At 40.6% G+C, this 25,151-nt stretch overlaps 1 protein-coding gene across 1 annotated transcript in view; it reads left to right on the forward strand.

Moving 5' to 3' along the window:
* Positions 1-25,151, forward strand: part of tcp1 (t-complex 1) — a 60,622-nt gene that overhangs the window by 20,411 nt on the left and 15,060 nt on the right. Inside the window, exons 7-8 of the mRNA XM_043696178.1 lie at positions 6,709-6,835; positions 21,647-21,822. Coding sequence (XP_043552113.1) covers positions 6,709-6,835; positions 21,647-21,822 — 303 coding nt within the window. The remainder of the gene's footprint in view (positions 1-6,708; positions 6,836-21,646; positions 21,823-25,151) is intronic.

Raw genomic sequence — 25,151 nt, forward strand, 5'->3', positions numbered from 1 at the left:
GGCAGGCCCAAAAGGAGCGAAATAGGGTCCTTCTCCACCCCTACACCTAAAACCCTCTCCATTACAGCGCTCCAACATGTTTGAAGCCTGTCACAAAACCAAAGAGTACCCATACAGACCTTGCACTTGGGACATGCTGAAGATACTCCTGGTTTAAATTTTGACAAAAGGTCAAAGGCTGAGTGGACACTGTGGAGAATCTTCAACTGTAAAGCATGGGTCCTGTTGCAAATTGATATCTTCCTTTCATTCTCCCAAATATCCTCCCATGCCTCTGAAGAAACTTCAGCACCCAGCTCTCTCTCCCACATCTTGCAGTCGATCAGATTCATCTGAGGTGGTGCCCCCCCAATTGGTGATATAGAGTACTGACAGAGAGTGTACTCTTAGCCCTTAGTACCCTTCTTTCTATGTCAGATTTGTAGGGATCAGTCAAAAGTGCGGTCTTTTTTTTAAAATAAAATCCCTAACTTGAAAAAAACGAAAGAGGTCTCTATGAGGTAACTCGTACTTGCATACTAACTGATCAAAGGACATCATTACATCTCCCTCAAATAAGTCACCCATGCAAGATATACCCCTAGCTGCCCAACATTTAAATCCTGAATCTATCATACCTGGTTGAAAATTCGGCATACCCACTAAAGGTATAAACAAAGATGTTTTGCCAATATTACCTTCCCTCTGCCGAATTGCGCTCCATGCTTTAACAGTATTGATGACTATTGGGTTTTGGCAATATTCCCTAACTGTCCTCACCTTGTCCAAAAACAGCAAACTGGTAAGGGGGCACCTTGCCTGGGAGACTTCGATACCGAGCCATATTGAAAGAGGGTCCCCACAAACCCAATCACTTACATAGGTCAATAGCGAGCTTAATTGGTCATTTTTAATGTCTGGAAGGTTCCCCCCAATCTGTGAGGCAACTGCAGTTTGGCTAATTTAATGAGGGGCCGTTTACGGTGCCAGATAAAGGAGCTGAACCAACTGTTCAGTCTCCTGAGTGTTTGTTTATTGAAAATCAGGGGGAGCATCCGTATAGGGTATAGCAAACGAGGGAGAATATTCATCTTTTAATAAGCGCTATCCGACCCAACCATGAGACTGGAAGTGCCTCCCATCTTTGGAGATTTTGTTTAATTTTTTCAAATAATTGAGTAAAATTGGCTTTGAACAGCCAATCCAGAACTGGAGTAATGAATATGCCCAAATACACAAAACCCCCCTGTGACCACCTAAATGGGAATCTATAGTCACTCTCAAGAGCCAACTCTTTTGTAAGACCACCCACAGGCATAGCCTCTGATTTAGCAAAATTAATCTTATACCCTGAAAAAGCGCCAAACGCGTGAATGCATTGTATTAGGCATTGTATGAGACTACTAGATTTGTCAAGAAAATTAGAACATCATCTGCATACAGCGAGATCTTATGTAATTTTGACCCCACTTCTGGAGCTGATATATTGAGATCCCCACGAATGGCCTCTGCCAACGGTTCAATCACCAATGTAAAAAGTAATGGTGAAAGGGGACAGCCCTGCCAGCTGCCCCTAGAAATATTAAAATTGCTTGATCGAACAACGTTGGTAATGACCGCAGTGAGAGAACCTTTATCCATCTTATGAAAACTTTGCCCAGACCAAACCGGTCTAGAGTATAGAAAAGGTACGGCCACTCAACTCGATCAAATGCCTTCTCTGCAGCTAAAGAAATCACCAATCCCTGTATTGTCTGCTATTGGCATACCTGAATTACGTTAAGCAGTCTTCTAATGTTATTGGAGGATCTGCGACCCTTTATGAAGCCCATCTGATCCTCTTTAATAATAGAGGGTAACACAGTCTCCAGCCTTAACACAAGAGCCTTAGGGAGGATCTTAAAGTCCACATTTAAGAGCAAGATGGGCCTGTATGAAGCACAGTCTTCCGGATCCTTCCCCTTTTAAGGATAAGTGAAATATTGGCCTGCCTCAGAGATGGTGGGAGACAAACATGACTGTATGAATCATTAACATATTCAGCATCGGGCCTGACAGTATACTTAAATTCCTTCTAGAATTCATTGGGAAGTCCATCAGGACTGGGTGCCTTTCCACTTTGAAGCTGCATCACAGCTTCCTGCACTTGTTGCTCTGATAATGGGGCATTGAGAAAGGACTGTTGTTCGGGGGTCACACCCGGGAACTTCAGATCTCTAAAAAAGGATTCCATTTTGGCCTGCCCCTCCTCACAATTCTCAGACTGATATAACTTAGAATAGAATCGCTGGAACGCCACATTATTCTTTTTAGAATCACATGTTAGGTTCCCAGACCCTTCCCTAATCACTGTTATGGTTTGTGGGGCACTTCTCTTTCTAGAAAGGTATGCTAAGTATTTGCCTGGCTTGTAACAATGCTCGTATAACCTTTGCTTTGCAAAAGCCAGCTCCTTCTTTCCCTCTGCGTGAGCATGGAATTTAGTGTAGACCGCAGTGCCGTAATCCTCTGTAGTTTGACCAACGAGGGTCTGTGAAAATAGGCCTTCTCGTCTGCCTTCAAACGTGCTTCAAGGAGACGTTGCTGCTTGCCCTTCTGCCGCTTCCTACTTGTGGAATATGAAATATCTAACCCTCTGGCATAAGCTTTGGCAGTTTCCCAGAGAACAGATGAGCTATCAACTGAGCCTATGTTGATGTCTAGGAATGCCTGAAATTCCCTAGAGAAATACTCCACAACCTTGCTGTCCATTCGCCAGTACCTGAATCCACTGTAACATCCTTAATTTTAACCATGAGGTACACTGCAGCATGATCAGAGGTGGCAATAATACCAATCGTACAGGATGCCACCAGATCCAGGGTTAACGCAGGGGTCACAAAAAAAAATGAATCCTCGTGTGACATCTATGTGGATTGGAGAAAAACGTGAAATCCCTACCTGTAGGGTGGACACACCTCCAGACGTCCACCAACCCTAATTCCTCACACAGACCCAATAACTGTTTAGTTTGTGTAGAGGGTATCGAGGGATCTTTAGACAACCTGTCTACTGTGGGGTCCATGAGGCAGTTAAAATCTCCCCCTATAATGATGTGCCAAGACTTGAGACTTGTCAGTTTAGAAAAAGCATCTACCTAGAATTTAAGCGGATGAACTGGGGGACAATAAACATTTAAAATGCCATATTCTTCCCCATTTATCAAAGATTTAAGAATTACAAACCTCCTGTATGTGTTTTTAACACATTCCAACAATTTAAATGAGCAATTTTTCCTTACCAATATAGCCATTCCCCTACTTATATTAAATGATGAAAAATAAACTCGGTCAAAACCATTCTGCTGTAATTTCAGATGCTCCTTGTCGTCCAAATGTGTCTCCTGTTACAAAGCATTATCCACTTTCTCCTTTCTAAGACTCGAGAGTACCTTCTTCCTCTTAATTGGTGAGTGACTTCCCTTGATATTCCAGGTACACCATTTAATCAAGTCACTAGCCATAATCTTCTGCAATTACATTTGAATTCCAGAGAGGAGGAACCCAAACCACAAATTGCTGAGCCTTAGTGTTGCACGGTCCACCAAATATAAAAACTACATAAACTAAAACCACTACATTTAAGAAACATACAAAATTATTAAAAATAAAAAAAACAAAAACCAGAAGACAAACCAACATATAAAGCGCCAATAGCGCTGAGTAGGGGACTATTTAAAAAAAGAGGGACTAAGTACCCCACCCATCCCTTAGTATCTCCTAACAAAATTTAAAATGTGCATCTTAACCACCGCCAGACATAGTTTGAACCAAATTATTATCAATAGAGGAAAAAAAGGGGAAAAACAAAGCTTGAACCGGATTTCCTCCATTTCTTTTACAGAATGATAAACGTATACCCAAGCAACAATATTTATAAATACTACAGTTGTTTAAATTAGGTTAGTTTGTCCACAAAGTCTCTTGCCATCTCCGATGTGTCAATGAGATGCATGGATCCATCTAAGGTGATCCGAAGCACTGCCGGTTATCTCTGAGTACTGACTCCCAAGCTCCTTCAATCTTCTCTTGACGCCATCATACAATTTTCGTTTCTGGATCACCGCCGCTGAAAAGTCCTGAAAAAACATGATCTTAGACCCCTCGTAAATTAGGGCCTTTGGATCCTTCCCCTGGAGTCTGGAAGCCTCCATGACTCTCTCCTTATCCCAGTAATGATGGAACCCGCACCAGGAAAGACGAGGGCGTTGACCCAGACCCGGCCTCTGTGTTACGACCCGGTGAGCCCTCTCTATCTTCAATCCTCTCATGCCAATCTCCAAGTCAAGGAATTTCGGAAGCCAATCTTCAACAAATTCCGCAGGCCGCTCACCTTCCCTACCCTCAGGTAGGCCGATGATCCGAATGTTTTTTCTCCTGCTCCTGTTTTCAAGATCATCCACTTGGTCACGCAAATTACGAACCTGCGTCTTCAGGGCTTGGATCTTTTCCTTGAATGAACTGGCATCAGCTTCCATCACTGTGACCCTGTGCTCCACCTCATCCGTCCTCTTCTCCAGGTCTCCCAGCTGCTGCTCATGCTTCTGCAGCATGAGAGAGACTGGAGCCAGCTTCTCTTCAATCTGTTTCCCCAACATCTCGCAAGATTTCAAAAGCTGGCTCACCACGTCCTGGAGAGTAATCGGCTCCGACGCTGCTGCAGGCCCGGCCTCAGATGCGCCTCCTCCCTTTTTAGGCATTTCTGGACAGCTGAAAATACAGGTAAGTCAATTTTTAAATGTTTCTTGGGGCTCCACAATCTTTCCAACGCCCCAAGAAATCCTGATGACGTGGGTTGGGTGGGTCAAAGGACCGTCCTGCTCCTGCTGCGATGCGAAGCTCTGCAGTATGAACTTCTCAGATCACCGCCATCTTAGATCCCCCCAGCACCACGCTTTTTGACTATTTGGAAAATGACATGGAGAAAGAATACCGGGGATCCAGGAAATGGCAGATGTGTTGAGTAAATACTTTCCTTTGCTGTGAAGACTGCACAAGAATCAGCAAGTTAGCCAACATTTCTTCCATGCTGTGCAAGTATGCAGCCACTGCAAGGTTCCACACATCATGGCATTGCCTTCCAGTTCCCGAAGTCACTGCTGCATACGGACCTCTGAGGCCTGCATAGCTGCTAAGAAAATTAGAGGAAATGCTGCTAATAATAGCATTTCAAAAATTACTAACTATTTGAGGCGTAAAAGGAGGAGGGGAAACTAATCAGGATAAAGACCAGTAAGTTCTGTCTTTGATAGCATGCATTGCTAGGTATTAAATGAAGTAACTGCAGAGGGATCCTTCTCTTTTGGAACAGATTGAGTCTATAGAGCAATTGTAGATGACCTAATTGGGCAGAAGCTTGGAAATGGCGCATAATGTAGGGAAATGTCAGGTTATGTGCTTTGGCAGAAGGAATGGAGGAGCTAAATATTTGGAGATGAATTGCAGATGGATATATAATATAGGGATTTGGGAGCCCTCTTCCATGAATTATAAAATATGAGCGTCAGAGTTTATCAGGTAATAGTGATGACAAAGGGAATGTTGAACTTTTATTTTAAACAGGTGGATTTTAAAGTGGAGAGGTTTTGCTAAAACTGTACAAGACACTTGTCAACCACACCTGGAATACTGTGAACAGTTTTGGGGCTCTTATCTCAGGAAAAATATACTGGCATGGAAGGCAATCGAGGGAAACTTGCTTCTGCATAGATACTGTCTTGAGAGGACTATCACCTGATGAAGGAGCGACGCTCTGAAAGTTAGTGTGCTTCCAGTTAAACCAGTTGGACCTGGTGTTGTGATTTTTAACTTAGTCTTATGAGGAGGTTGTGTATGTTGGGCCTGTAACCTTTGGAATTTCGAAGAACGAGAGGTGACCTGATGGGTAAATGCAAGATTCTTGAAGAACTTGACAGAATAGGTAAAGAAAGGTTGATTCCTCCCGTGGAACAGTCTAGGATCAGAGGGTATAATATCAGAATAAGGGATTGAAAATTTAAGACTGATATAAGAAATTTCTACAGAGAAGTGTTGAGGTGATGTAGTAAAGGTTATTGGGCAAAGACAGGAAGGTAGAGTTGGGTATCAGATCAGCAATGATATCATTGAATGGCAGAGCAGATAGGTAAATGGAATGGTTTACATCTGCTCCGAAATGTGCATCTCTAAAGCACATTTCTGCCCCAGAATTATAAATGTAAGTAAATTGAAACAACATTGTCTCCTTGTTTATAGAATAATCCTGACTTGTAGTCTGAAGGTAACTGGTGATTTGGTTGCACAAATACAAGCAGCCCAAATGTTTCTTTGTGTGTTCAGTCTGTGGGCATTGCTGGCCTAAATTAACTGCAGACTCATGGATATAATTGCCAAGCTCTGAACTCTTAACCAGTGGTTGGCCCACTGCCATAGCAAAAACTGTGTAACAGTAATCATCATTGAATCCTGATCTGGTGTCTCAGAAGACCAATATGGCACTCGTAAGACTAGAGGAAGTTTATCCATATTCTGCATTTTAACTGGAAATGTAAAGTCTTGAAGTTATGTTGTTTACTTTTGAACCTTTTTAAACTTAAGATCTGATGTTTCCAATTATTGTTTTGGCAGAGTTAACTACATTTTGTATTAACGAACATAATTTAGCTTGATTTTTGAGTCAATTACATTGAGTTTGAAATCTTTTGGGTCTTAGGAATGACTAAAAGAATAATTAATGCAAAGATTGCATGTTTGGACTTCAGCCTGCAGAAGACAAAAATGAAGTTGGGTGTTCAAGTTGTCATCTCAGACCCAGAAAAATTGGACCAGATTAGACAAAGGTACTGTTGATTTGAAGCCGGAGACGGGGTGAACCATTTTTTTACTATAATTTTGTTATTCAAGTGAGTACTGAGATGCTTGACTTTTAAATTGAATTTTTAAAATCATCTTGAGATTGCAATTGGGAGTTTTCAGACATTTCTTTTGTAAATGGAATTGAGGGATTATCTGTCTTCTCCCCTCAGCCTCTTTTTCTATTTGTCTGAGACTGGACACCTGTGACCATTTATTTAAAAATTGCTGAATACTAACAAAAGGAAAATTGGGTGGTTACTTCCCTTGACATGCTTCTCTGCTACCCTGTCAAATCTGCCAAAGAGAAACATTTGGACTCTTCTGTCCTTGCAGACACTGTCGTTCTTTTCTGTCAAGTGTTTAGAATGTCTCCATTTCTCTTGGAATTCTGTTTTGAACCTCCTCCATTTCTGCCTGCTGTCCAAGCATCATAGCAGCCCTGATCAAAGACACTTTAGTCCTTTGTGACTTTGTTTAATGAAATTACCCCTGTTTATTCTGGTGGAGCTGTTGTTCACGCTGATACGCTGGCTATACCATTCTGGAATGCCTCTCCTCCTTTGGCCAGCTGAGTGGTCTTGCTCCTGTATAAGTGGCTATAGCCAGCAAGACTCTGGCATGACTTCTCTTCCTGCTCCTGATTTTTTTTTAGGCCCCAAGTTCAATCTGTTTCACATTTACATGGTGCCCCTTAGAAAATTCAGGAAGAGCAGTCTGGTCTCAAGCTTTACCGTGCCATCACCATCTCCACTGTCTCTAGTTTGTTGTGTCAACATCCAATATTAGATGGACAGAAGTTTACTCTAGTAGAGAAATAAAATAATTATCTTAGCCATGCCACAAACTTTGTTCCTTTGCCACTGACTCCATCCCAGTCTCTTGTATAGGGCTAAATTTGAAGATTTGCAACATAGACATTTTTGGATTACAACTTGTGATTCTGAACTGATTTTCTGGCCCATATCCTCCTCCATGCCAGAAGTGCCATATCCTCTGTCATTTCCTTTCTCTGCCCATAGTGGCAGACATTTTAAGAAGTTCAGAATACAGAAAGATGCACTCCAAAGAGAGAGAAGTATCAACCATCCATGGTTAACTAAAAAAGTTCAAAATAGTATCAAAATTGATTATTAAGAAAAGCATATAATATAAAAACCAACAAAGATTAATAAAGGAAAGAAAGATTAGGAAAGAATGCTAGCTGGAAAAATAAAAATGCAATAGAATGTAATGAATTGATTTTCTATGTATATTTAGAAAGGAAGAGTGTTATCAAAGTGGATATTAATATTTCAGAAAATGAGTTTAGGGAATTAATATCAGATGAATAGGTATTTTGCATTGGTCTTCATTAGCGGATAGAAATAATATCCCAGAAGTAGCTGTAAATCAACAAATGTAAGTCAGTGCCACAATGTGTGGAACCTTGCAGTCGCTGCATGCTTGCATCACATGGCAGAGGAAATGTTGGCTAATTAGTTGATTACTGTGCATCAGTCATTGCAGTAGAGGAGAGTATTTCACTCGTCATGCTAAAAGAACCTCACTGTTACGACGTGGAGGTCGTACGCCTCATTAAAACCAAACACCCCTCCTCTTACTCAGTTAATTGTGAGTCACAGAAATCGGTCGTCTCTGCTGTCTTCAAGCTTCTGTCTGTTGATCTCCCTGGGTCATTGTGGTTTTTTGTTGCTGCGAGTATGTTTTATAGGAAAAGGTATTTTTAAGAGTGTCTTCTAATTTCTTTTGAGAGCAAGCTGTTAAGATGGGTGGTTAGCTCCTCAGCTCTAAGGCAGTTGCTCAGCTGATCAGTGGCAATTGTTTTGACCAACTTTAAAAATGCCCTGGTGTTACCCAAACGCCCCCGCCCCCAGCATAGTTCTGTGTCATTGGTCTGATGTCAAAACAATAAATTCAAGCTTATTTGGGTTTTAGTATCCTGAGCATAATTTGAAGTTATTGGTTAAATTTGAATTGTTGTCAAAGCAACAATCAAACCTCAGGTATCCATTTAATACATGTATCAATTTTGCAATTGTCTGTCTCCCAGCTATTCCATTCGATTCAGGCAGCTGAGCCTGCACTTCACTTTCATTTCTTCTAACTTCAGAAAACACACATTATTTTAAAGTGATCATTCGACTTCAAAACACCTCTCCCACTCAAGAAAAATGAACCATCATAATGAAAAGATGACTTCATTTTTTTCTCTAATTCTTAATATCATTGTGAAATATATATGTCATTAATCTAAGTTATATCTTTTTAATTCTGCGCGCATATATAATTTTGGAATCAAAAGGTCCAATCTTACCTACGCTTTTAAATCATAATAACATATCTGCAATCATATTCTTACAACCCACAAAGCGTACAGTTTGTAAATTAAAAGTCTTTGACATGAGACTTGAACAAAGTAGTCGCATATTCTTGTCTTCAAATTTTTCCAAAAGCATGAGAAGGTTGTGGTCAGTCTACATAACCGTCTCTAACGCATTGTTGTCACAAACATTAAAATGTTGTACAGCCAGTACCAAACTCAATAACACTTTTGTTTTGATAGCATATGTTCTCTGGGGGATATTGGGTTTCTTTGCAAAGTAGTAAATTGGATGTTCAATTCCATCATCATTACCCTGCATCAATACAGCTCGAACCCCTATATCGCTTGCATTGATTGCAAGTTTGTAGGGCTTCAAAAATATTGGTTTAGCTAAAACTGGTGTGGTAGTTAATACGGCTTTTAAATTCTCAAATGCTTCCTGGCATTGTTGTATCCACCGAAATTGTGTAATTTTCGTAAATCCATCAGCAGTGTCACCACATTGCTGAAATTTGATTAAGAACTGGTGGTAGAATCTGTTCAGTCCCAAAAATCAAGCACTTCGAGGATGGTAGTCAAAATTCCTCGATGTCTTTTGTCTTGGAGTCCTCCTGTCCCAATAATATCACCTCTGTCTTCACAAAATGTTTTTTTTTCAAATTTATTACCAGTTTTTCTTTTCATAATCATTCAAAGAGCTGCTAGCTGTCCCACATGATCTTTTTATGGATGGCTAAAGATCACATCAACATATGGTTGAATTTGTTAATCCTGCCACAATTCAGTTTGAGTGTCTTTTTAGATTAGATTAGATTACTTACAGTGTGGAAACAGGCCCTTCGGCCCAACAAGTCCACACTGACCCGCCGAAGCGCAACCCACCCATACCCCTACATTTACCCCTTTAACCTAACACTACGGGCAATTTAGCATGGCCAATTCACCTGACCCACACATCTTTGTGACTGTGGGAGGAAACCGGAGCACCCGGAGGAAACCCAGGCAGACACGGGGAGAATGTGCAAACTCCACACAGTCAGTCGCCTGAGTCGGGAATTGAACCCGGGTCTCTGGCGCTGTGAGGCAGCAGTGCTAACCACTGTGCTACCATGCCGCCCGTCTTTGGAATGTGACTGGTGTGTTCTTCATTCTAAAAGACATCACTTTGAATTGATGTAACCCATTAGGGGTTGCAAATGCAGAAACATCTTTTGCTTTATCTGATAAAGGTACCTGCTAGGTAGTAAGTAAGGTAGTAAGTCTAACTTCATGATATAAATGGTTTGTCCAACTTTTTCTGTACGGTTCTCCAACCTTGATATCGGATAGGAGTCTGATTTAGTTACTGCGTTTGTCTTCCAGTAGTCCACACAATCGTTGAGTCCCGTCAGGTTTAGGCACTAACACAAAATCAGCAAACTCCATTCACTCTGGCTCAGTTCGATGATGTCTTCGTTGAGCACCACAATCACTTCCTTCTGGACCTGTGCACCTTCGAGAGGATTAAGTGTTGTTTTATAGGAACAGCATTTCCTGCCCCCACCCAAGAGAGGGTATGCTGCAACATACCTTTCAACTGAGTTCTTTTCTCCTGAGACAGCTTCCTTTTCGATCCCATTCTTCAAGGACTTTGTTATTTTGAGGTACATAAAAATCCATGCCATGTCAATTTGGTTCCTCACCCACCAGAGCAGTATTGCTCCAGTTCCCTGTGTCCATTATAGTAAGGTTTCAATATATTCTCATGACTTATCCAATACAGTTTTTTGCTATCCAGCATTTGATAGGGACTACTAAACCTGGCTTTGAAGGGATCTTTTACCACTGGTAACAATACGAATACGTCATTCCCATGGGAAAATGTCTGAATTTGAATTTTTAATCTGCCACCTGCTTCGTTCCATACTGTGCCCTCTTCAGCTGTTGTTTAGCTAATTCACCTACCAGGCATAATCTCTCCCTCATTTCCGATACATAATCCAAGTGTGAGATTTCTGACTTTGGTCCTATCAGTTTTTCTTTAATTAGTTTTGAAGGTCCTCTCACTTCATGTCTGAATATTAACTCAAAGGGAGTAAACTGGGTATATTCGTTTGGGGCATTTCTAATGGTAAAAAGTATGACTGGGATACCTTTATCCCAGTCATTCGGGTAATCCTGACAGTATGCTTTTGACATGGACTTCAGGGTCTGATGCCACATTTCCAAGGCTCCCTGGGATTCAGGATGGTATGCACTTCAGTTAAAGTGCTGTATGCCTAAACTATCCATGACTTCCTTAAATAGTCTAGAAGTAAAATTAGACACTTCTGACTGAATCTGCCTGGATAGCCCATATCAGGTGAAGAAAGCTACCAACTCCTCTTTTTTTTGTGCCTCAACACTCCATAATGGAATTGCCTCCAGAAATCTGGGAGATACATCCCATTATGGTTAGCAAATACTGGTTCCCCCTTTTAGGTTTAGGGAAGGGACCTACACAATCAATCATAACCTGCTTGTGAAAAGGTTATTTGAATGCGGGAGTTGACAACAAAGGTGCTGGTTTTATTGCCTGTGTCTTACCTACCATTTGGCATGTATGATGTGTACAGCAAAATTTAACCACATCCTTATGCAGTCCAATCCAATAGAAGTTTATTTGTACCTTAGCCTGAGACTTCCACACACATCGAATTACCAGACTTGCTGGTAATTCATGTGCTACCCATAATGCTTCCTGTCTATGCTACTGACAGTACAATCTGGTGCATTTATACCCATTCATCCTCTGCACTAACTTGCTGTGGTCTCAATTTTCATTTTGGGATTCTATCCTTAAGATAAGCCTTCAGAATACATTGATTCCTTTTGAGTATGGATCATAATGTATATCTTTTATTGTCTCACCTTTCTGTTGTAAGTCCATTAGCTTTTCAGGACTCAACACCTCTGCCTGACTCTACCTGTTCAGGTTTTTCCTGTACTATTTAATCAAACCAGGTGTCAGATAACTGAACCTCCACTCCTTTGTCTTTCTCAAGTTATAGCAAGAAGGAAAAACTAATGACAAGGGGATCTTGTTATTAGAGTCTGGAAAAAATCCAGGGTTTTTTCTTTTAACTCCTCAGTTCCCTGGTTTTTCTTTGGCTTTTCCAGCATAAGAGGCATCACTCCCACCTTGGTTCCTGCTCAGTCATTTCCAAGAGCAAGCTATATTCCTGGAACTATTCAATCACTCCCACTGTTAGTTTCCCAGTCTTGATTTGGCTCTGCAACATGATCTTACACAGGTGAAAGCTAAATTTCTGTCCATCTGTTCCACAAGTATCACTCTGTGGTAACATGTCAGAAAGAGTGCATTTTAGTATTAGGGACTGACCAGATCCCATAGCTCTCAAAATTATCACTTCTTTCTCTTTCTCTCCTATTCTTCCTGAGTAAAATTAATCCACAGAGGTGAAGTCTTTATAGAGATTGGGCACTAACTCAGTACCCATCCCCTGCCTAGGTTGTGTATCTCCTGCAGCTCCTCGACTTTCCTTTTGGGTTTCCTTTCCTATTTCATTGATCCTATTGGCTTAGCCTCATTCGCCACATATTCTCCCACAGTGACTTCCTTCAACGACCAGCATTGTGATTTTACATGTCTCACCTTATCACAATGGAAACACCTGTGACCTTTCACCTCCTGCCCCCCCCCCCCCCCCCCAGGCTTCTTCCCGTTTCTGTCCCTCACAGGATGAAATTCCTGTCGAAAGCTAAATTTCACCTTATGCACCAATGCATAATTATCTGCCATCTCTGCAGCTTTTCCCACTGCTTGAACTTTCTGTTCATCCCCAAGTTGTTCTTAACTCTGGAAGTGAGTTTTTAAACTCGTCCTGCAGAATAATGTCTCTTAGAGCTGCATATGTCTTGTGTATTTTTAAAGTCTGCACCCATCTATCAAAATTACCATGTTTAATTATTTTGAACTCCAAATAAGTCTGACCTGGTTCATCCTTTGTTTCTGAACTGCTGTCTATATGCTTATGGTACAAATTCATAGGTACTCAAAATAGTCCCTTTGACATCTGCATAATTTCTTGACCCCTCATCTGATGGTGCTGCAAAGACCTCACTCTCCCTGCCTACCAGCTTAGTCTGAGCTAGCATTACCCACAAGTTTTCTGGCCATTGCATCTGCCTAGCCAATTTTTCACATGAAATAAAGGCTTCAACATCTTTTTCATCAAAATGTTTTAACGTGTTAATTCTTACCTTCTCCCTTCACCTCACTCCTGTTTACTTTGCTGACTAATTTACAACCTTTGAGTTCGAATTCTTTGTTTTTGCTCAGCTAAGAATGTTCTCTCCTTTTTTTCTTTTGTTTCTACTCTCTCTGCTGCCTGTTTTTGCTCAGTTAAGAACCTTCTTTCCCTTTCTTTATCTTATAACTTTGGTTATATCATTTGCAACTTTTCTAACTCCACTGCGCATATTTGTTTGATATGCCTGAGTGCTTGACCATCGCTATTACAAGTTCAACTTTCCTTTTGTCACTGGTTGAACCCAATTCTAACGTGTTTGCTAATTATTGAAGTATATCCTTCCTCTGTCTAGCCAAACTTTCTTGGCAAATTTAACAAGCATCTTCAAACCCCAGAACCCGTCCAGCTATGTTAAGAGCCTTTTCCCTCATTTGAAATTTAACCAACCACAATTAACCGATACTAAACAGATTTTTTCACCTAAATTTTATTTAAAGATATAGAACACTAATTGCAATGTGTTTTAAGTCTGCTGGGACCTTTCATACCTCTAATCTGTTCAAGTCTGTCCAAATCATCCAGATCTTGGACTTCATTCATCCAGATCAATCTAAAACTGTCCAAATCCCAGTCTGGATTTGTCCAAACTTGTCGACAGACGACAAGCTGCGAAACTGTTACGAAACAGAGGTCAAACCCCTTAATTAAAACTAAACACCCAAAAAAAGTTCGCCTCACTTCATTGACTTGTAGAATCCTACAGTACAGAGACTGGTCCATGCCGACCAAAATAACCATCCATACTAACCCCACATCCTTGCAGTTGGCCTATATCCTTCTAATCCTTTTCCTATCCATCTATTTGTCTAAATGCCTTTTAAATGTCGTTAATGTAACCACCTCAACCACTTCTGACATCTCATTCCATACTCCATGTGCATACCATCCTCTGTGTTTAAAAACAAGCTGCTTCTCATGCTCCCTTTTATACTTTCCTCAACTTTAAACTGGGGAAACTTCAATTCCCCAGCCCTAGGAAAAAAACTGAGTGCATTCACCCTATCCATGCTTCCCGTGATCTATACACTTCTGTCTCTCCACCCCACCCCTCAGTCTCGTATGTGTAAATCCAGCTTGTCCAACCTCTTCCTATAACACTCCATTGAGTCCTGGCAATATCCTTGTAAATTTTGTCTGCACTCTTCCCAGTTCAATGACATCCTTCCTATAGCAGGCGACCAAAACTGAACACTATGCTCCAAGTGGGACCTCACCGATGTTTCTGTGTAAATGCAACATAACTTCCCAACTTCAACACTCAGTGCCCTGACTGATGAAGGCCAGTGTGCCAAGAGCCTCTTTTACTGCCCTGTCTACCTGTGACTCCATTTTCAGAGAACTGTGAACCTGAACTCCAAGATCCCTCTGTTCCGGTACACTCCTTAAGACCCTACCATTCACTGTGAAACTCCTGTTAAAATGTGAGTGACAGAATTCCTAATTTCCACTATTTAAAGGAAATTACCAGTTTATTTTCATAATTGTTTCAATAGTGAACACTAAACAAAAACTATTCACAAGTCCAAGCCCCCTTTTCATAACTACTTATTATCTGGCCCCAACTCTAAAAATACTGTTCCAATAACACAATTGTCAAACATTAACTTAATCTCAAGTCCACACAGTTCGGTCTTCTGCAATGTCTTCCGTCTGCTCATCTCCCTGGGTCATTTTTTTTTCCACTACAAGTATGTTTTGCAGGAAAAGGTACCTTTGCTGATGAATGTCTTCTAATTTCCTTGAGAGCAAGCTGTTAGATGGGCAGCTAGCTTTATGGCTCTACAGCAGTTGGTCTGTTGTTCAGTGGCAATTGCTCTGACCAATTTTTAAAGTGCCCTGATTTTATACCTCCCAACATCATTCCATGTCATTGGTCTGATGTTGTCAAGACAATAAATTCAAACTCCATTGGGTTTTCTTTTCCTGAGCATAATTTAAAGTAATTGGTGAAATTTGCTTGTTGTCAAAACAGCAACCAAAACTTGGGTATATTTTGGAACAGTCATTCTAGCAGTTCCATTCGGACCGCTGAGCCTGCACTTTAAGTTCACATCAAAATTCAGAAAACTATTTATTTTAAAGTGAACACACTCATTTAACTTCAGAACACCACCATTTTATTATATATTTGTAAAGTCTTCCTTTATTGTCCAGTTTTGACACCATAACCTTGATGACCTGTTATGATCTCTCTACCTTGATTGATTTGTATGGTTTTACTTTTAATTTTTTGTAATTATCTCTGCCTCAATTAATCAGATCATAGGTCAATCCTTCATTTGCTATTCAGCTGCTGATACTTTACTCACACCCATCTGACTCTTGATCACCTGCAAAAAGTTGTTGTTCAGCTTGTTGCCACTGCACTCCTACCATTTGTACAGTCTTCAGATTTCTCTGCCTATAAGTTGTGTGCCTGTGTGCGTCTTGTCACTTCACCTGACAAAGAAGCAGCTCTCTGAAAGCTTGTCATTTCAAATAATCCTTTTGGACGTAACTGGTGTCATGTAACTTCTGACTTTGTCCGGTCCAGCATCAACACCTCCACATCGTTTTCACTACTCGAGACAGCAGAAAAGGGAACTGCAGTTAACGTGAATGAGGTGATCTGTCCAGTCACCCCTCTCAGCCCGTACAGTGGGATTCCTGCATTTGTGTTACTGCTATCAAATACTTTGAAAACTTCATTTTTTTAAATTTCCAATTCTTGATTTATTTGCTTTGGTCACTGCAGTCCAACATTATCTGAAACTTGCCACCACTTATCATTTGTTCAGTGGATCCCTTCACCAGTCTTTCACGATCTTGAGATTTCGGCAATCAATCAGGTCTGCAGAATCTAGACTGCTCCAATTCTGACTTAAGCCTTTTGTCCTTATTTTTATGTATAAATATCTGAGTCTCCTTTTCACTTTTGCTTTCTCTGCCATTTTTTCATCGATGATATTAGCAGTTACTAGGTGATGACCAATCTGGCAACCGTCTTGAGAGTGAGTTGAGAACTAATAAATCGCTTTGTCCTGATGGACTTAGTCATACAGCACAGTTCAACCAGTCCATGCCGAACATAATCCCAAGCTAAACTCGTCCCGTATGCCTGCTTCTGACCCATATCCCTCCACACCTTTCTCATTCATATATGTATCCAAATGTCTTTTAAACATTGTAATTGTACTCATATCCAACTACTTCCTTAGGAAGTTCATTCACATTCGAACCACCCTCTGTGTAAAAAATTTACCTCCATCTTTTTTAAATCTGTCCTCGCACTTTTTTTAAAAAAAAAAATGTGCCCGCAGTCTTGAAATTCCCCAACTTGGGGAAAAGACAGCTACCACCAACTCCATCTATACCCTCATTATTTTATAAACTTTACATCCTTGTGTGCTCCAGTGAAAAAAGTCCCAGCCTATCCAACCTTTCTATATAACTCAAACCTTATGTGCCGGCTAACATCCTGGTAAATTTCTTCTGAACCCTTTCCAGATTGATAATTTCCTATAGCTGGCGACCAGAACTGGACACTATTCTAGAAGTGGCTTTACCAATGTCCTGTTCAACCTCAACATTAACGTCCCAATTCGTTTACTCAAAAATTTGAGCAATGAAGGCATGCATGCCAGATGCCTTTTTAACCCCACACTCTGTATGTGACGGAAAATTCAAAGAATTATGTACCTGCACCCTGGGTCCCTCTACTCTGCAATACTACCCAAGGCCCGCCATTAATTAAATAAGTCTTACAATTGTTTGTTCTGTTATAACGCATATTTTATCGATGCAAATTTGCTGTAATGTGATTGACAAATTGGGGATGCTGTTTTGGTTGTAACGTAATTACAGCATTGTCACTTTAAAGTATGATTTTTCTATAACGTGAGGTTGCACAAGAACACAACAATCATGTTATCAAAGAACTGACTACCAAAATGTTATATCTTGCATTTATCCAGATTGAATTCCATCCTCCATTTTTCAGCCTATTGACCCATTTGAACAAGATCCTTTTGTAATCTCAGAAAACTTTCATTATCTACTTGCCACCAATTTTGGTATCATCCACAAACCATGCCACTTATATTCTCAGCCAAGTCATTTATCAGAATGACAAATAAGAGGACCCAGAACAGATATCTGTGGGACACTTAATCCTAATCTTAATAATTTGACTATTGAAAGAATTGATGCGTTGGTTTCAATTTCTTGCGGTAACACATTCCAGGCCCCTCTTTTAAAAAAAAAACAACAAAAAAATTGCCTCATCTCCTTTTAAACTTAAGTCATTTTACCTTAAACCTATGTCCTTGAGTATTTGACATTTATGCCCTAGGAAAAAGACTGACTATCCATTCTGTTTATGCCATTCATAATTTTGTAAGCTTCTATTCTCCTTCAACCACCTTACAAACAGTTTGTCCAATCTCTACTCATGGATGTAGGTTTGTTTGCTGAGTTGGAAGGTTTGTTTTCAGACATTTTGTCACCATACGAGGTAACGTCTTCAGTGAGTCACCAAACAGAACACTGGTGGTGTAACCCACTTTATATTTACATGTTTGAGTTTCTGGGGGTTGGTGGTACCATTTCCTGTCGTGACGACATTTCCTAAGATGATGTCATTTCCTGTTCTTTTTCTCAGGGGATGGTAAATAGGATCCAAGTCAATCCAATTGGAATGCTATGCTTCTAGGAATTCTCATGCGTGTCTGTTTGGCTTGTTCTGGGATGGATGTGTTGTCCCAGTCGAAGTAGTGTCCTTCCTTATCTATATGTAAGGATACTGGTGAGAGAGGGTCATGTCTTTTTGTGGTTAGTTGATGTACATGTATCCTGGTGTTTTAAAAAATTCTCAAGGTCAGGTTCGTAGGAGAGTAGTCTGACACAGAACAAACGACCAAGAGGCGAGTCTGCTAGAATATGGGCATTTTATTCCCCGCAGCGTCGCCAGAACGGGTCTGGCTTATACTCACTCTACATGTTACCAAAACTGGGAGCCGTCAGTTCTCGTAGAGCGGTTGCCAACAACCCACGCTCGGCGGTTAAACGTAACCCCGGAGCAGACTCACCGAACTGGAGACTTTTCCAGCTGATATACTCTTTTCCAGATATAAACATTCATGTGAACAGCAGAGCAAGGCTAAAAAACACATTCCATTCTGGTTACATACAGATAAGAAGATTCACACGGGACTAAGCAACACCTCCATTCCGGTTAGATTCACACATGTATTGGGACATAATTTTTAACCGTTTCACCACATTCCACTGCTTGGAATTTTACACCACACCTGGTGGCTAGTTTTCTGCCTGTTTGTCCAATATAGTGTTTGTTACAGTTCTTGCAAGGTATTTTGTAAATGACATTAGTTTTGGTTGTTGTCTGTATGGAGTCTTTCAAGTTCATTAGCTGCAACAACAAACTGCCGTTCCTAGATGTCACAGTAGAGCAAACAGCCAATGTGGAACCAGTGTCTACAGAAAAACAACACGTACAGACCAAATATTGAACTACAGAAGCAATCATCCCAGCATCCAGAAATGAAGCTACATTAGAACATTACTTCAACGAGCCACCACACACTGCAGCACAGAACAACTACACAGAGTAGAGGAAAATCACCTATATGGTGTATTCAAAAAGAACTGGTCCCCAATGAACTGATTTCTGAGCAATAAATCCAAACAAGCAGACAAAACACACTCAGAAACCCTAGCCACTCTCCCTTACGTCAAAGACTTTTCGGAAATTACTGCCAGACTACTCAGGCCTCTTGGCATCATGGTAGCCCACAGACCCACCAACACAGCTAATGAGCAAACACTGTATTGGCAGAAAACTAGTGACCAGGATACATGAACATCAACTAGCCACAAAATGACATGAGCTGAAACTTTATTGCTGGAACAGCACAGCAGGTCAGGCAGCATCCAGGGAACAGAAGATTCGACGTTTCGGGCACATGCCCTTAGAAGATTCGACGTTTCGGGCACATGCCCAGCGTCTGCAGACCTCACTTTCTCCACAAAATGACATGACCCAGTTTCACTAGTATCCCTATACATGAAGGAGGAAGCACACCACTTCGACTGGGACAACATGTCCGCCCTAGGATAAGGCAAACAGACGTGCACAATAATTCCTAGAAGCATAGAGTTCCAATTGGAATGCCATCAACAAGCACATTGACTTGGATCCCAACCACCCCCTGAGAAAAAGAACAGGAAATAACATCACCACAGGAAATGGCATCACCAGCCCTCGGAAACTAAAACATATCAGTGCTTCATTCAGAGGCTCGCTGAAGCCAAGTATGGTGACTTAACGTCAGAAAACTCACCTTCCAGCTCAGCGAACAAACCTACATTCAGAATCTCAACCTGAGCTTCAAAACTCGCTATCTCTACTCATGTCATAATAGCCTCTAAACCAGGCAACATGCTGGTAAACCATTTCTGTACCTTCTCCAAAGTCTCCACATCCTTCCAGGTAGTGTGCCAACCAGAACTGTACAAATATTCAAAATATGACTTAATTAAACTTCTCCACAGCTGCAACATGACTTGCCGGTTTTTATACTCTGTGCCCTGACCAATGAAGCTAAATATACCATATGCCGCCTTGTCCACTTGTGTTGCTGCTTTGAACTGTGGACGTGTACACCTAGATCTATTTATATCTTGATGCCTCTGAGGGTTCTTCCATTTACTGTACAGCGAACATAATTTCAAGTAACGTGTTCAGATAGTTACACTATAGCTACAGTTCCAGAAAACCTTTAAGATGCACATAAAAGACTATAATAGAAAATGAAAGCTTATGCTGCAGATGTTAACATATTGGACATGAATGGAAGTTTGCATAGCTGATGACAATCAGACATCATAAGCAGGCTGTTTTTCTGGTTTGAGAGATGTAATGAATGTAATACAATAGAATGCTGGGACCTCAAGTTAAAAGTTTACAATTATGTAGAATATTGGATGAAGGAGCTGATGGTATGATTGCTAGATTGGCTGATGGCGTAGCTTGGAATGTAGAATGTTAAATAATTTAGGGAAGCAACAAATAGATATAGTTTAAGAAAGTGGGCAAAGATGTTGTAAATAAGTATACGGTGGCAAAATATGGAATTGTCTGTTTGGCAGGAAGAGGTAAAAAGAAGCCTTCTAAGTAGAAAGTGCAGAGCTCTGAGTTGGAGTGATGGTGTGCTAATGCCTGAATTGCAAAAGTTAATATGCAGGTACAGCAAGTATTTAGTAGAGCTAATAAAATATTTTTGTTCATTGCGAGGGGAACCCTTTGCTGAAATAGTTATGCTTGAGTTACATAGGGCATCAGAGGGGATCATATCTGGAGGATTGTTCAATGTAGGTCTCTTTCATCAAGAAGGGATGTAAATCAGTTGAAAGCAGATCAGAGGAGGTTTTCAAGGCTAATAATTAACCTGATTGAACTTTCCAAGGTATTTTCTCTTTGGTAGAATGTGGAACTAGGGTTTCTGTTTGAGATAGAGAAGTGGTATCTTAAATGTCTTTGGAGCAGTCATCCTCAAAAGTGAAAGTAGGCAGGTTGATAAGCAGCATTTTCTGACTAGGTGGAAATGTGGAGCAATCAGATTAGCTGTGATCTCACCAAATGGTTCAGCAGGCTTAAAGGGTGTTAATGACCTACATCTGCTCATAATTGGTATGTGCATGATCTCTTGACTCGTTTTCTAACTTGCACCTTTTCAATGCACCTGAGCTCTCCCCAAATCCTCCTCCTCACCCATGATTGTTCATTTGTCACCCATGCTTGCTGCCTGATATTGTTTCTTTGCAGTCCTTAGTCCCTTATTTTCAAACTCCTCTTTTCCCTTCTGTACATTTATACATACAAAACCTTTAAATAGTTTGTGTAGAGTTTAGGCAGTTGAACAGTTAGATTTTATAAACTTAATTTTTTCTGTAAATACCCATATGTATAGTGTGTAAATGCATTTCACATTTTTTCCATAACAGTAGTTAAATGTAATAGCTTCAGCCTTTTGTGGTCAGGGTTATGATTCCTTCCTAAGTCAGTTTTACCAACTAAACGACATCAGCTAATACGTCAGAAGCCTTTTGGGTAGCTTATTGAAATTGCTGCATTTCTATATATTGTTTTAGTAATTGTTTTGCTTTTTGGATATTGATTTCAGAGAATCTGATATTACTAAAGAGCGAATTCATAAGATCTTGGCTACAGGAGCAAATGTCATCCTGACCACTGGTGGCATTGATGACATGTGTCTAAAGTATTTTGTGGATGCTGGTGCCATGGCAGTCCGCCGTTGTCTGAAAAAGGACTTGAAGCGAATTGCAAAAGCAAGTGGAGGTAAGTTGAAAGTCTGACTTGGCAACTTTTTTTTTCTCTTTTTGTTTCATCTTGTTTATTTTGCACCATTCAAGTTTGAATGATGGGCATTTTTTCACTCTTCCTACCAAAAAGAGCATCATTTCAATTTTGTCAAATATTTTTTACATCAACCTGTCAAGAAGTGTTGTTACGCATCTCTGAAGCTGATGGCACTTGAACCTGTACTAAAAGACTGCTATGCTTTTTAAAAATCATCAAAAATGCAGTGACAAAATCTTGGGGGGAGGTGAGAAGGTCTGCTAGTCATGAATTGCTCTTCAATGATTGCTGCTGACTGCGAAGCAGTCTATCCTTGAGCCAATTCATCCGGTCTATGGACAAGTCATTGACACTGAGAATTATTTGGAAGGACCTGTGTATTGCAAGTGTGCTCACCGGAGGTTTAAATTCCTTGGACAATAACTGTATTTACATGGGAGCCAGGACTTCTAAAGCATCCCAATGTACAGCAAATGTTTTCCACTTGACACCAGCAGATCAGGAAATTTGATTTAAACGTGTTAGAGCTTTTGAAATGAAAGCAGAGAATCATTTTGAGCTAGGAACAAAAGTCCTAATTGGTCTCCTCCATGGTTCATTGAGATAACTGACCTAAGAATTTTGAACTCCACTTTCCTTCCTTGTCCCTAAAACCCTTGATTCATTTATTGATGAAAAATCTTTTAATCTCATCCCTGAATATACTTAATGACTCAGACATAACTTTCATTTGCATCAATTCACTACCATCAAAAGGAATTCCTCATCTATCTTAAGGTGAGATCCCTCCTTGTGAGAGTATGCACTATGGCCCTAGAGTCTCCCCCACTGGGAAACGAGCACTTTGCATACAGCATGGAAACAGATCCTTTGGTCCAACCAGTCCATTGCCTCAATGTTCCCAATCTTACCTTTGTATGTTTTGGCCCATATGCCTCCAAATGTTTCTTATTCATTGGATTTATGCAAACGTTTTTTAAGTATAACTGTACCTGCGTCGTCCACTGTTTAAAACAAAAAGTTGGTCTTTTTAAGTTCTCCTCTCTCCTTGCAGATATACCTCCTATTTTTGAACTCTCCGCCCCGACCCTCAGGACAGGACCGTTGTCTTTCACTTACCTGTGCCCCTCATGTTTTGTAACTCTCAAGGTCTTCAAAGAATCTTTTATCTTTAAATAAAATAACCTGTTGTTCTTAATTCCTACCTTCTCAACCTGTCCTCACAGGATAGTCCCTGATGTCTACCTAGAGAACCGTCTCTGGACTGTCCCATGCCAGTTTTTTGTTACATTAGATAAGAGGCTCAAAACAGTGTCCCAGCTGTGGCCTGACTAATGCCTGGCATCATTTTCGCAAAACTTGTGTTTCATTCCCTTTGAAAGGCCAACGTTCCTTTTGTCTTCCCTATTACCTGCTGAACTTTACCATTTACGCAAGATAAATCAGTAGATTGGGGAATGGTGTAGAAGGAAGGGATCTGGATTTTTAGGACATTCTGATTACTTTTAGGAATGGAGAAAGCTGTTCAGAGATGGTCTTCACCTGAGCGGAAATCTATTGGCTAAGAGAGTGTTGTGTAGTCAATCCAGCATTGTGCTGGATTGACTCATGGGACTAGTTTTTGGAAGTACCAGTGAAAGGAAAGAGAGAAGATGGGACTGTGGGGACTAAGTGAGGCAAGGCTTGAGGGGTGTTGATGGTGAACTACAAAATAGTTGCCTTTCAGGTGAGCAAGGAAAGAGATAAGTGCAGGGTTAAATTGCACATAGTATAGTGAACAAAATTGGACAATTGGAAGCACTAATTGCTGGAGGGGCATTGTAAACATTGATCGAAATGTGACTCAAACCAGAACTGGACTAGATACTTAATATCCTGGGTTATATGGCTTTTAATAGAAACAGAGCTTAAAAATGTGTTGCTGGAAAAGCGCAGCAGGTCAGGCAGCATCAAAGGAACAGGAGAATCGATGTTTCGTCCATAAGCCCTTCTTCAGGAATGGCAGAGGAGATGACCTGGGGAGTGCAGTGAGAGAGGGACTCGCTGAGATCCTTGTAGAGGGAGGAGGAGAGCTTCTTCAAGGAAGGCATCCTTGCAAGAGGATTCGCAGTAGGTTAAAATCAACTAGGAGAAAGTGAGGACTGCAGATGCTGGAGATCAGAGCTTAAAAATATGTTGCTGGAAAATCGCAGCAGGCCAGGAAGCATCAAAGGAACAGGAGAATCGATGTTTCGGGCATTAGCCCATCTTCAGGAAGTGTTTTTAATAGAAACAGGTGAGTAAAAAGGGAGGGAATGAGCAGTCTTGATTGACAGTGAATAAGATGAAGTTCCTGAATTAGAATCCATATCTGGAAGTGACTAACAAGAAGGGAGTTGTGTTCTTGTTGAATTTTGTTTCTGTACCTAAAATAGTGGGGAGAAAGTAGAAGAGCAAATATGGTATGATGGTTGGTAATTTCAATTATCCTAGATTAAACTAGGAAAAAGGTACGGTGGGGCAGGATAGGGGTGAAGTTCTTCAAATATGTGCAGGAGAACTTTCTGGAAAAGTAAATTTCCAGTACGTACTAGTGAGGGAGCTGTGCTGGATCTGGTCGTAGGAAATGAGGCAGATCAAGTAGACAAAGTCTGAGTGGAGGAGCCGTTGGGGAAATAAGGATCCTAATACAGTGTTCAATATTAAGTTGGAAAAGGATTAAAAATCAGTCTGTGATTAAGATTCTGGCCTGAAAAAGCAGATTTTTTCAGGTCTAAAAGTTGAACTGGAACAGGTTGATTGGAAGCACCTTTCGATGGATAAAACAACGGATGGAAACTGAGAATTTCAAGAATATAAATTGGGTGCAAGCTAAGTACATATTCATGAAAAATAAATAGAGAACCCTGGGTGACTAAATATATTGAGAGAAAATAAGGAAGAAAAGGAGACGTGATAGATATCAGAATAGTAATAACAATAGAAATTTGGAAGTCTTTTAAATGCTGAAGTACAAGCTTTCTGTGCACTGTTCCTTCGTCAGGTAGCTGATGGAGGAGCACCACTCTGAAAGCTTGTACTTGCAGATAAAATTGTTGGACCATAACTTGGTGTTGAGTTTTACCTTTGTCCACCCCAGTCCAACACTGGCACCTCCACATCATCTCTTGAATGTTGGAGAGGTGCTAAGACTGGAATAAGGAAGGCTAAAAGGGAGCATGAGGAAAGGCTGGCAGGCTGCTCTAAAACAAGTAGTGAAATGTTATTCATATTATTAGTAAAAAGATTAGTTAAGAATAGAATGGGGCCCATAAGGAACAAGGTGGGTA

This window comes from Chiloscyllium plagiosum, chromosome 9 (genome assembly GCF_004010195.1).
Source record: "Chiloscyllium plagiosum isolate BGI_BamShark_2017 chromosome 9, ASM401019v2, whole genome shotgun sequence".
In the NCBI taxonomy this organism is placed as follows: Eukaryota; Metazoa; Chordata; class Chondrichthyes; order Orectolobiformes; family Hemiscylliidae; genus Chiloscyllium; species Chiloscyllium plagiosum.